This window comes from Pyxicephalus adspersus, chromosome 8 (genome assembly GCF_032062135.1).
Source record: "Pyxicephalus adspersus chromosome 8, UCB_Pads_2.0, whole genome shotgun sequence".
In the NCBI taxonomy this organism is placed as follows: domain Eukaryota; kingdom Metazoa; phylum Chordata; class Amphibia; order Anura; family Pyxicephalidae; genus Pyxicephalus; species Pyxicephalus adspersus.
Window position 1 is genome coordinate 8137800 of NC_092865.1, and position 13236 is coordinate 8151035.

The following is a 13236-nucleotide window of genomic DNA, read 5'->3' on the forward strand; positions in this document are numbered from 1 at the left end:
ATACGGTATGAATGGCACATGAGTGATCAGAAGGGGAATAGTACAGTATTTGGTTCAGAATCTTTTTTTTCTAGATTTTCCTCCTTTAAAATTGGGTGCGTCTTATATGCTGGAGCGTCTTATACGGCGAAAAATACGGTATGTTGGCGCTATATAAATCCTGTTTATTAATATTATTAATAATATTAATAGGTTAATTAGCTTGCCCCCAAACTGACCTTAGACTCTGTTAATGACATATGACTATGGTAGGGACATTAGCTTGTGAGTCACTTTGATGGACAGCTAGTTACATGACTATGGACTTTGTACAGCGCTGCATAATATGTTGGCACTATGTAAATACAGTGTAATAATGCCAAATGGTCATGAAATCCATACTTCCTCAAATGTGTAGCCCTTCCTACAGTCTGTGATCATTGTACCTATACCCTTCCTGGCAGCTAGTGATAATGGTACCCATACTCTCGCTCTACATCTAGCGGCCATCATAGTATGGTCAGCATTGCTATTCCCCCATAATAATGTTATTGCTGCATCCATACCACTCCCCAATATGTAAAGGCCATGGTACTTCCTGTGGCCTAGTGGTTATGATATCCATACTCCTCCTAGCACATAGCAGTCACAATATCCATAATTTCACATTCTCTTTCCAGCATGTTATAAATACATTCATTCACCCTTCCCTCCATAATTGTATTGCATTTTTTTTTTTTTGCTATAGCAGTGTTCTGTAATAACAGCAGTTTCCAACAGAGGGAGCCAACCACAGTGTGCGTGTCCGGCTTTAATAAAGTTTAGGTAATAAAAAAAAACAGCCGGCCGGTCTGTCGAGAATTGGCTTTCTCCCTGTAGATCTCCAGGAAGTCCCGCCCCTTCACTGCTGACTGGTTGCCAAGGTAACAGAACGCTGGCCTGGATCTTGGGAGTGAGCGCGTGCAGCAGGTAAACTCTCCTCAGTGCTGATATAGAATGGGGCGTCTGGGGGACTACAAGGCCCAGCGTGCCCTAGCATGAGCTTCACACCAGTGCAGGGGATCTGTATAGTGTACTGAAGCCAAAACCAATCCCAAATCTCTATCTAGTGTATGATGTGAGTGGTGCAGGGCAGAGATAATAAAGGGCCCATTCACCCAAATTATAAGTCTAGTCATGGAGGGAAACCTCTCCCCTGTTGGATTTGGGGAAAATAAATGAGGCGTTGTGAAGTCCTGGCCTAGGGTGACAACGCTGTTTCTCCTTAGATACAATACGGTGAGTGTTGTCACCCCAGGACTCTTCTTCTGTTCCAGCACTGCAGCCACCATTGGGCTCAACACTTCTTTGATTGTCAGATACCAGCACCCCCCGCCGCTCGCTGTGGTTTCTTCCTCTGTCTCCTTCATCAATGCTGAGTCCTGCGGAAACTACCAAGGTGAGGGGGGGGGGGGTCACAGGTATCTGACACTCTGATGGAGGTCACAGGGGAGAAACGCTGCACTCGTATAATTTCATCTATAGCACAGACCTGACAGGTTCTTTTTGACAACCAAAATCTGATCTTTGTGTTAGAAATAGGAGATCCCCCCCCCCCCCAAAAAAAAAAGTTATGGAGGCTCCAATTCTTTACAACACGCAGAGTTACAGAATAGTTCAGGCTTTAATGCATTCAGAGCTTGTGTGGCCCAGCTGTGGGTACAGCAGTTCCCAGGTGGCACCTTGCCAGACGTTTATCCACTGTGCTGCTTCTTAATGACCCAGGATTTCAATATTATGCAGCGGGCACTGCTGAACCCCTCACTACTGCCCCATGCATGCCCTATAGGTGACTGCGGGTGAGGTGCCACATGTACCCACAGGTGTGAGGAAGTGATAACCACACTACAAACCCACCGACAGTCTAAACACAACCAAGTGTAGCATGAACTTTTTTGTGTGCAGATATTAAAACAATCTTTCTACCTACAGTCCACCTAACTGGTCCTTCACCCTCCTCATCACCTGCTATAGGTACCTGTAAAGGATAAAGTTAGAATTACCCCCCCCCCCCGCTCCATCTGTGGCACTGGGATGCCAGTATCCTTCCAGGCAAAGCCCTACAGATTGTAGCCCAGGCTTGTAATAAGACGGTCCTGCAATGGATTGGAGATTTGCTCAATCTGCATTTCACAAAACTGTTCCTGGAGGGGCGGTGAAACCCCCAGTGATGCAGAAGACGGGTGGGGCTTTGTACACATGAGCAGATCTGCTCAACTCATCCAATCAGTAATCAATCAGTTAGACTTACCAAAATTAAACACTCACATGTGCGATATTATGCCTTCTGATCAATTTTTCATAGCAGCGAATCAAATTTGATCGAGCAGTCACATGACATAACTTTTTTCTAACATTTGCAGGAACCTGAAAATCGCTTGCCTGCTGATTTCTCTTTCGTTCTGCTCGTTTTGTTGGGTCGGAGTTCAGATTGGAAGTGAGAATTGGCCGGTGTGTTACCTTCCACAGGTGAGTTTTTCTCCTACTTAAAAAAGGTGATTTGAGAAAGAAGGGGAGCTGGGCCAGCAAAAACTGTCCATTGTAATATTAATAACAAGGAATATGTGGAGTTTACAGTTGTCCTTGATGGGAACTGAATTCAGGACGCAGCGTTGATTGGTCACCAACCTAACATATGGGAATGTACACGTGTAACAATCTTCCTCCGTATGTGTGAATTATGACAGTGAATGTCTTGTATTGGTTATAGGACAAAAAGTTCACTGGCTGGGGTCACCCGGTGGGCCCACCAATCTGCCAGGTAAAGGGGCAGACATTGAAGGGTTAAAGGCAGAGGATCTGTTGATGGTGGTAGGGGGTATCCTGGAGACCGGGCTGCCCTGGTGTCACATTGCCCCGGGGTGAGTAGACACAATGGCAATCCTGGCTTCCTGTCTGTCATACGTCCATTGTCACCCTGTCACAGAGCAGAGTGTGTGCAGAACGCAGCCTGGAGCTGGAGTCAGGTGCTGCTATGAGCTCTATGGAGATGAATGGGAGAGCCCAGCACTGCCCCGAGGGTTCTGATAGAAGTGGCTACCGAAAATGAAAATCATAAAATTTAATCTTCATCCTTTGCTGCTGATTTTTGCAGCCACGTCCTGTCCACACGTTATCCAGGGATGGCATTCTCAGAGTGGGGTTCCTGATGGTGACAACACTGGACCTTGTCTGTACAATTATTATTACACAGTATTTATATAGCGCCATCATATTACGCAGCACTGTACAAAGTCCATAGGTATGTCACTAACTGCCCCTCACAATCTAATGTCCCTAGCATAGTCATATTTCATTATTACAGTCTAAGGTCAATTTTGGAGGTCATTATTACAGTCTAAGGTCAATTACCTAACTGCATGTTTTTGGAATGTGGGAGGAAACCCACACAAACACAGAGAACCTGCAAACTCCATGCAGATAGTTTCCTGGCTGGGAATCGAACCTGGGACCTGCAAAGGCCAGAGTGCTAACCACCAAGCCACCATGCTGCCCCTTATGTGTAGTCAATGGGCACAGAGACCTGGGTGACAACATGGGAGAGAAATTAGAAGGCAGCTAAACGGGTCTTCATCCACAACCAGAAAGTGCCTAAGCTTCCCAGCAGCATCGACCAGAATTATTAAAATAAAAGCTGCAGATCAGAAAATGACTTTTGAAGACTACAAAGATTTTCATGATTGGGTTCACCTCCATAAATTCAAAACTCATCTTTTCTGCAGTTTAGTGTAGACTAACTAATCATCATCTGTATATTATAATCAGGATTATGAATTGGGTCTTTGTGGGGAGATTTTCTTTCACTTCTTGTAATATATAGGAAAAAAATCTCTCCAAAGTCAGGAAAATTTCTCCTTAGACTGTTGTCACCTGAAAAGGAACGATTTCTATTCCTGTTCTAATGACAATCCTTTCTGATACCAAGATGCAGGGAGGGTAAATCTTCCCAACAGGGACAAGGATAGCAGTATGGGGTCTATTTAGGCCTGCGTTGAGCTGTAGCGGTCTGCCGCAGGCACAACAGCAGTCCCAACCTCTCCCATTCAAGTGAATAGGGTCAGTTTGTTTGCACACAGCTGCAGCAGATTGTGATTTACAAAAACGGCATCTCCCTATTGGCTGATCAGTTGGGGTCTGAAGATCTGCACCCCAGCAGCTTGCAAATCTAGTTTCCCCGCAGTGCGGTTTGCACAACAGCAGGAGCTGTCAGTCATGCAGTTTGACACCACGGGTTTAAAAGAGCCCAAAAAGTTCCAACCCCTTACTATTTTATCTAAAAAACAAAAACATTTTGAAGCCATGACTTTAATGGCGGGATTTGTGTTTTTTCACAGACATGTCGGATGTAGCGAAGGACAAGGCCGCTCGGCTGCTGAAGAAGAGGGGAAGCGTTTCATCACTGGGCAGCCATGAAATAAAACCAAAGGACAACCTGAACAAACCCAAGGAATCCAGAGAGTGAGCAAACCAAATACTCATGCTGTGTTATACATCATTCATTGTATCTGAACAACAAATGGGAAAGAAGGAAGGGGGGCCGCTTTTCAGATAAAGGGCCAAGTGTGGGAAATGGGGGGAGGCCAGGCCCAAATACCTTATGGATGATCCTGTTATTTCTTAAAGTGACCACCAAAACCCCTTCCGGGATTCCAGGGACAGCCTGCTATGGTGTCCATTATCCGGGGTGTAGTGATGTTAAAGAAAGGTGGGATAATACCATTGAAGAGACTACAGGGGGTTCGGGGGACCTAAGACTCTGCCTCGTCATCATACATGGGCATTGCATTGGAAATGGGGGACTAACTTGAGGTCTGGTGGTGGGCTTAGGGATAACAGCAGGGTTTGGGGATCTAACTTTATTGTAAAATGCTGAGAGGTATAATAATATAATATAAAGTTATTTCATGTTTGAATACAAAGCAGCCCTTCTGCCATATGTGTTTAATTGTAGCAATTGATGTCATCCTCATTTCCTGATAAACTGATTGGCCGAATCCAGACCCCATCTACATTTCAGCTGCTCTCATTGGTTGTAGTGTGCTGCAGAGCCACTAGATAAAGCAGACAAATTTAGAAATATATAACTGCAGGATCTGCAGTTATTCCAATTATTGCTTTGTATGCCAAAATGTTAACCCCCCTGACAGATGAAGTGGGAACATTGGTGGTCTGGTTATAGTGGTCCCTATAAAGGGAGGGGGATATAATAGGCAGCAGATGAACAGTCAGATTCTTAAGGTGATGTGTAGGAAAAATGGGCAAGTGTACGGACCTGAGAGACAATGGCCAAATTTTGATGGCCGGACAATGGGGTCAGAGCTTTTCCGAAATTGTTTCCTGATATGCATTAGTTAGCATCTATTAAAAGTGGTCAAAGAAAGGACAATGAACCAGCTACAGGGTCATGTGTGCCCAAGGACTGCCCATTATAGCCACCTTTATAAATAATTATTCCTTAAATGTATTTTGTTGCAGCTCCATGAGCACAGTGTCTTATATCGATGAACCCGGACACCATGATGACGTGCAGCGGCCAGCGGTGCAGATGGAAAACACATATCATTTAGGTATGTACACTTCTGTGATCAGCTGGTAATATATAATAAAAAGTCAGTCCACCTACAGGACATAGACTGAAATAAAATCCAGGGGGGGGGGGGGTCTAGCCTTTTTATACTCCATCTGATTTACTCTTCCAATTACATTTTGCAAATGCTCCCCAATAAAATTCCTATTTCTTCAGTATGTTGAGGGCGCAAGTACATATATGTATATGTAAAGAGACCCTGTCACCAAACCATTTGTTTTAACAGCAGTCTTCCGATAAGATTATATGTGCATTGAACCTATTTCATTGGTTATTTACCTCTTATAGGCATCTATAGACATCCAAATGTCCAGAGACTGCTGCTGGGAGCCGCCATCTTGGATGTAATTGTAACAGACACAGTGGCACTCTGTTGTATTTCCTTCCACTCCCTGCATCGGCTCCGTAAAATATTGTAAAAAAAGAGAGAAGAGAGGCAGATAGACCAGCACAGGCAGTAATAGGACCAAATTCCCAGATGGAGAGAAGGCTATGATATGAAAAGAGGAAGGGGCTGTGCTAAGGAATTGACTCTTGCTGAAAAAGTCAATTTTGCTAGCAAGTTCACATATACTGAAAGGAAAAATACTGGACGTTCACATTTGATTATAATATATATTTGATTTTCCTATCCTTTTACCTGCAATATTTTTAAATTGGTGACAGGTCATCTTAACAAGCGCTGTTCATTCTTCTTTAGGCCCCATGAGACGATTTCCTGTAGCCACAGTTAATAATATTCTGAAGGACGTCCTCACCAGCTATCTCCAGGAAGAGAAGTATGAAGCTGAGTTATGTAGACAGATGACAAAGACAATTTCAGAGGTAAGACTCATGGTTTTTAGTAAATTGCCCAGGAGATATCTCATCCTTCATTCATTTTTTCATTCATTCTTTCCTTCATTTGTACATTCATGTGTTCCTTCAGGGCAGTGACCCAGCTTGGGATACATACACTAAGGAGCCCAATTATAAAGAAAGGCAAATTAATTCCTATTTAATTCAAGCAAGGAGACACAAAAAGAAGCTGTGTGGTTGGCATGCCCTTGACTTGCAGATCACATGACTTTTGTTTGAAAAACTCAGAGCAGGGGCGCAATATGACCAACCTTTAAATCCCCACCCCTCCTCCCAAATCACAGTGTATAATATAAATTTACTGAAATTTGGGCAAATCGAAGACTATTCATTTTAATTATCCCCAACAACCATGTGCCAATGAGGCAGCTTGGTAGCTCAGTGGTTAGCAGTCTTGCCTTTGCAGTGCTAGGTCCCAGGTTTGAATTTTAGCCAGGGCACTACCTGTAGGGAGTTTGCAGGTTCTCCCCGTGTTTGCGTGGGTTTCCTCTGGGTACTCCGGTCTCCTCCCACATCCCAAAAACATGCAGTTAAGGTAATTGCCTTCCCCCCAAAATTGTCCTTAGACTGTATAAAAGACATATGATCATGGTAGGGACATTAGATTGTGAGAGACAGGTAGAGACATGACTATGGACTTTGTACAGCGCTGCGTAATATGTCGGCGCTATATAAATACAGAGTAATAATAATAATAACAACTATACATTGTATAGTCCACCATATAACACCACCATTGCATTAAAGAGGATCTGTCATCTCTCTATTTGTCTGTTCTAAGCACCTCAAACCCATTTGCCAGCATCATTCACCCCTTCTGATTGGCTGCTAGACCCTACCACTGTCTCATCATATATGGTCCCATGCTCCCCAAACCCAGAATTATCTAAAAAAAAAAAAAAAAAAAAAAAAAAAAGTAGCTCTGGTGAGCGGAGTACCAGTGGATTAGAGCTGGCCATCAACTTTTAATGGATTTAAGTACAGAGCTTGGCCCATTTCCACATAACAAAAGGATGAGAATCTTTTTGTTAAAGTGATTTTAGAAATGCAGGAGGGGGATTGTGGGAAAATAGGATTCTAATTGTTTTTGTATGCAAATGTGTATGTTTGTATGTATATAAATATGTTATCCTCTAGAGCAGCCTTTCTCAAGCTTTTTAACATGGGGATACGCTTGAAATAACTGTCAGGTCTTCAGGGATCCCCAGCTATAGATACTTTATCCACAGCTCACAGTACATTAGCATGGTGATCAATGGGAAGAATGTATCTTATATTGTTGGCCATTGGGAAGAATGTCGACCTTACCGACAGCCAAAAAAATCATTGGTGTCACTGGGATTCACAAGTGAATCATTGCTCAGGAAACCCTCAGCAACCTCTGGAGGAACCCTGGCTGATTGAATGCTAATTTTCTCCCGTATTATCAAAGCTTTCTTTTCTTTTCCAGGTAGTTAAAGCCAGAGTGAAGGACTTGATGATACCACGATATAAAATAATCGTCCTAATTTACATCGGACAGCTGAACGATCAGAGCATGCGGGTTGGCAGTCGCTGTATCTGGGACCCAGCTAACGACACCTTTGCCTCCTACACCTTTAAGAACAGCTCGCTGTTTGCTCTGGCAAACGTCTATGCTGTGTATTACGAGTAGGTGGAAGGTACCACAGAGAGGATTAGTAACCTGTTAAGTTATATTAATAATAACTCCAAATAATTATATTGCAGTTTTGGGTGGGCACAGATCAGTTAAGTCTCTTACCAACACCTTAACCATATCTGAGACTGCAGTGATGAGAGCTTTCTGTGGGCTTTTGAGCCTCCACCACCCCTAACAAGGTCACAACATTGCTGTCAAGGTTTTTTGGATACAAAGTAAGATAAAAACCACTCTGGGGGTTGTTTGTCTAGCTGTTTCCTAGCTGTGTGGAACTACAAGTCACAGTTTCTGGGGTGCTACAAGTTGCACAAACCTTAGCACTGCAGTTCATGCTGGCTCTTATAATTCCATGATCACTGATCAGCCTACCTGACAACTACATTGTGTTTACATTTAACACTAGAAGCCAGACAATGTTTCTGGATAATATTCTCTACTCTCCATTGTTTTTTATTATTATTTATTTTGTGAATATCAGGAACAAATGGCAGTAAAAATAAATCCCACTATTAGAATTGTAAAATCAGTTTTCTGTGTCATTAAATGAGAGGTATGGAGACCCCCCCGACAGCTATATTTTTTATTTTTCTAATTTTCTCTTAAAGAAAAAAAAACAACATGACTAATTATTATATAGACATAACATGAATGAAATCAATCGTTTTCTGCCTTTTTACCATAGGAGAACCCTTGAAAATAACTTTCACTTCTTTAGAGAACCCCTTCTATAGTTTCTATATCCACAGCTCACAGTACATTAGTATGGTGGTCAGTGGGAAGAATTCCTCTTACATTGCTGGCCAGTGGGAAGAATGTCACCCTTACAGATAGCAAAAAACATCATTGGTGTCACCTAAACTGACCTGGGAGGCACAAACTGCTCATTGCTCAAGGAACCACCAGAAACCTCCGAAAGGAACCCTGGTTGGGAAACACTGAACAAAGTGAATGTAAACCAATTCTGGAGCAGTTGAAGTATCCCAGCTTTGGTCGGTCAGTTGCTGGTTTGTGTAGATCGCCATTACTCGCTCCCAGAGAGCCGCAATTTGTCACTGGTCACATTAATACCTGTGTCAATATTTCCTGAGGTGGAGATCTTTGCTATATTATGTTTAATGTGTCTACAGTATGTGTGTTACTTTGACCACAAGGTAAATATTCTATTTGTCTATACATTCCGTCCGTCATTTGTTGTCTGCTTGGGGATTCTAGAGGATCTAAATAAATGGCAATGTAAAGAGGATTGTTCATTTCTAATGGGAAGTCTGCTTAGTTTCCCCAACCCCATCGGGGGCGGGGGGGTCCATTTGAAAACGTACTTTATCCCTCAATTCTTCGGATAGGTAACTTCACCATGCCTCTGCAGAGCTGGAAGCGTAAAACCCCGTAAGAGTGCACATATCACCCCTAATCTGGTAAGATTAGCAGTCAGAGGCTGCATGCAGAGAATGGATCATTGCTGCTTGGAATGATCATTAACAATCATGGAACAGAAAAAGCATTGTACAGCACTGGTCGTTATATGGACAGGGGGGGACTGGGGAGAAAGTCCTTCCTATAGGAAACAGCAATGGCCATTAGCTGCTGATGAATCACAAACATTCATCTTGGGTGTCAAAAATTTAGTGTATGAATGGACCTTCAGATCTGGCACATTCACATATCAGAAACTGAACTGCTACTATTTCCTCATCTTGGAGGGTCTAACTACTGTCTGTGCTGGCCCTGCTCCTTGCCTCCTCACCTCCCTACATAATATTTTATGTAGCAGCTTGAGGAAGAGCAAGGGGAATACTAGTGTGGGTCACTTGACTGTCTTCCCCGAGTCTGCTGGCGGTGCCAGGATGGCAATCTCAAGGCTTTTGGGTGCGGGACGGCTGTTACAGAAAAATTAATATGTTGAATGCACGTTGAAAGGTCTGGTGACAGGGTCTCTTTAAAGCATGACAAGCATTGTACCAGCATTGTATAATTCATCAATCCACAAAAGTAATTCAGCAAATAATATTTATTGGCTATCTGTACAAAGACAATGAGGTCTGGAGTCATACTAATCATCACCAAACACGTTTATATAAGAGAATGATTGGCACTGAGGTGGGTGTGGTCATACAGAATTGACAAAGAACACGCAATGTTATCAAACGAACACGTGACAATAAATGGCCGCCTAGCAGAGTGAGCTCAGGTCCTTTTTCTTGCAGCCGGTCCTACAGCAGGCTGTGGTCAGCAGCTCGTCCAGGTCACGTCTCTCTTGGATGGAGTTTTTCTGGGACCCCCAAATTTCTTCCAATGACCCCGCCTGCTGCAGGTCCTCATAGCCCACCTGAGAGCTGATCTTCTGGGCTGGGTATGGCAGGGAACCGCTTTCCTTTGTGTCAGCAGAATGAAAGGCGAAGAGATTCTCACGTTCTGGTAAAAGAAAATGTTGCCAAGTTAGATAAAATTGCTTGAGATTGGCTTGATTTGTTTACTGATGCCTAAACTGATTGGCTGATGAGTTTCAATACCCTATTATAATAAGTTTTAATAAATGCCAGCCAGTGCTACTATACAACCCAAATAAAAATCAGGATTACCATTAGGTATTGATTTCAATTTGCCCAAAACTAACCAACTGTGCCCCTTCCTCCTAACATGATCCTAAGCCTCCATCAGTTGTATATATTCACCTTTCATTCACCTGTTACATTCACTTTTAGTGCCCGGAGTGGAAAGCATAGTACCCAATTTCAGGTACCATTGCCCAAACCCCTTCCTGTGATCATTTCGGGTGATAATATCCTCCAGTGACCTACTAATGACTTTCTCATAACCTCATCACACGCACAGCTCCAAGACTTTTCTAGAGCTGCCCCGACTCTCTGGAATGGGCTTACTCATCCTATTAAGCTTGCTCCTACTTTCTGCTCATTTAAAAGAGCAATCAAAACCCAACGCTTCATCCTCCTCCTAAGCCCTCAATACTTCCCACTACTCCAATTCTCCCCTCCTACTGTGTGATACTTCCCCCACTTAGATTGTAAGCTCTTTGGGGCAGGCTCCTCTCCTCCTGTGTCACTGTCTGTATCTATCTGTCATTTGCAACCCCTATTTAATGTACAGCGCTGCGTAATATGTTGGTGCTTTATTAATCCTGTTTATTAATAATATTTCCAATTATAATATAGAAACAATGGCTGTACAGACATGTAGCACCCTGTTCAATGGAGAGGGGAGGATGAGTGTGAGGTCCCCCTGTGCATTGTTATCAGGGCTGAATTTAGGGTTGGGGAAACTGGGAAAAACTGCCCAAGGCCTTCGCCTTCTCCATGGCTCCAAATAACAGAATGGCAATAGATCAGGGAGCTGGAAAGCAGAGTATTTAGGGCCCCTACATGTTTACCAAGGGCCCAATGATGTCCAAAACATGGATGAACCCGTTATTTTTTTTCTAATAATAATATTGATAAAATTGTGCACAGTTGCTAAGCTGGATGGGCTGTTGGTAATCAGCACATCGGGGGACATCAGTATCAACACTTTTACAATAGGCAGTCACACTCATTTCAAGCAAATAAAATCTAACGTGTGTACAGACCTTAAGAGCTCCACATACTTACCATACAACAATGGGGCTTTGGACATGCAGGGCTATCCATGCAATAATAGAATTTGAATGTGTGGGTGAGGTCTTCCCAGAATAAGAATGATCTTGTAATCGGCTGATGAGCTTTCCCACAATCTTACCCAATTGTGTATCTCTGTGGCTATGATTGCTCCATTTTAGAACTGCAATGAGTCACTGACATATATGTAGTTCACATTTTCTTGTTTGAGGTCAATGACTCAAGAGCCAGAATTTAAGAATAGAAGCCAACATCTTTAATTCCTGCAGAGAACATCTCTAGAGTAATAAGTTTCAAATGCCTTGAAGAAATTTGGCATTTATTTTGTGGTTCACAGATTTTTTGCCATTTTTGAGTAGTGAAATGGCAAACAAAAAACAAAATGGCAAGTGGGAACAAATGAATAGGAAAAATAGGAGTGCAGCACAAGTTATCAGCTTTCTGGAAGACCAAAAGGGAGTACATAGGAGAAGTTCATTATCAGGGTCTACATATACTCCTAAAACCTACGCAGATTATCCCTGATGGTGCAAGTAAAAGTTGTGCCATCTGATGCCCCTTACCTGGCATTTCTTGGGGATTCCCAATCAGAAAGCGCCTCCACCTGGACCCTCCACAGGTGTAGATCACGGCTCTGATGAACTCTCGGCCGCACAATTTGACGAATTGTCCATCTCCTTGTACTTGTTCAGCCGCCACCAGGACGATGAGGAGGACACAACACACAGACAGGGCCCTCATGGTGGAGAATGGGGACAGTTCTGTTCTACAATAGACTGAATGAAGAAGAAGATGCAGAAACAGAAGTCCCCGGGCAATTTATACTCTTCTTCCTAGCTTCCTATTGGCTGAGGGAAGAATTTACTTACAATTTTCTATAATGTTCAAGTGAGCATGAGAATTATAGCAATTCTCTGTAATGCAGTGGGTAGTTTTGGATATGGGTCATGCGGTCGTTAAATTTCTACTTAACAGATTTTAACAGCTTGAGAGAGTTTACGAAGCTATCATCCAGGGAAGAGTGCAAACAGTCAAATGGAAACATTGTCCTCCTGTAAACTCATCCTCCTACTTATGGCCATTGTTTATGTGGAAAACCTTTAGGTGATTACCTGGAAGGGCAGGATAAATGCACAGAGCAAACAGAAGTGTGCTTTGTGATGGGGAACCGTCCATTGTTGTATCCTCAGGTAGTAAGGTTTGTATTGGTTTTATATTGTCAGTCCAACCAAAAGATATTTGGGACCTGATGGTCAGCCATGGGCTTTTTATATGATATCCCAAAGATGATTCCCCCCTGCCATAGATCACTTCTCCCATCTGTTGGGTGAAACACTCCACCTTTGTATATCCCAGCACCTCCAGTTAAATTCTTTATCATATGGCTCATCATATGATACGGCCTTTGCAGCGCTAGGTCTCCGGTTCGAATCTAAGCCATTGCTTGCAGGTTCGTGTTCCCTGTGTTTGTGTGGGTTTCCTCCGGGTACTCCGGTTTCCTCCCA

The 13236-nt window shown here is 43.1% G+C and overlaps 2 protein-coding genes across 2 annotated transcripts; one reads left to right on the forward strand and one right to left on the reverse strand.

The window, feature by feature from the left end:
• The first annotated feature begins 746 nt into the window (after positions 1 to 746).
• On the forward strand, positions 747 to 8691 carry DYNLT5 (dynein light chain Tctex-type family member 5). The gene is made up of 6 exons (XM_072419432.1): positions 747 to 948; positions 2382 to 2487; positions 4353 to 4476; positions 5494 to 5585; positions 6306 to 6430; positions 7914 to 8691. The coding sequence occupies exons 3-6, from the start codon at positions 4355 to 4357 to the stop codon at positions 8115 to 8117; spliced, it is 543 nt and encodes a 180-aa protein (XP_072275533.1). The 5' UTR covers positions 747 to 948; positions 2382 to 2487; positions 4353 to 4354; the 3' UTR covers positions 8118 to 8691.
• A 1422-nt stretch (positions 8692 to 10113) lies between these two features.
• INSL5 (insulin like 5) lies at positions 10114 to 12496 on the reverse strand. Its single transcript, XM_072421254.1, has 2 exons — positions 12295 to 12496; positions 10114 to 10535 (listed from the first exon to the last, which is right to left on the reverse strand). Exons 1-2 carry the CDS (start codon positions 12470 to 12472, stop codon positions 10294 to 10296), a joined length of 420 nt encoding a protein of 139 aa, XP_072277355.1. The 5' UTR covers positions 12473 to 12496; the 3' UTR covers positions 10114 to 10293.
• Positions 12497 to 13236: the final 740 nt, after the last annotated feature.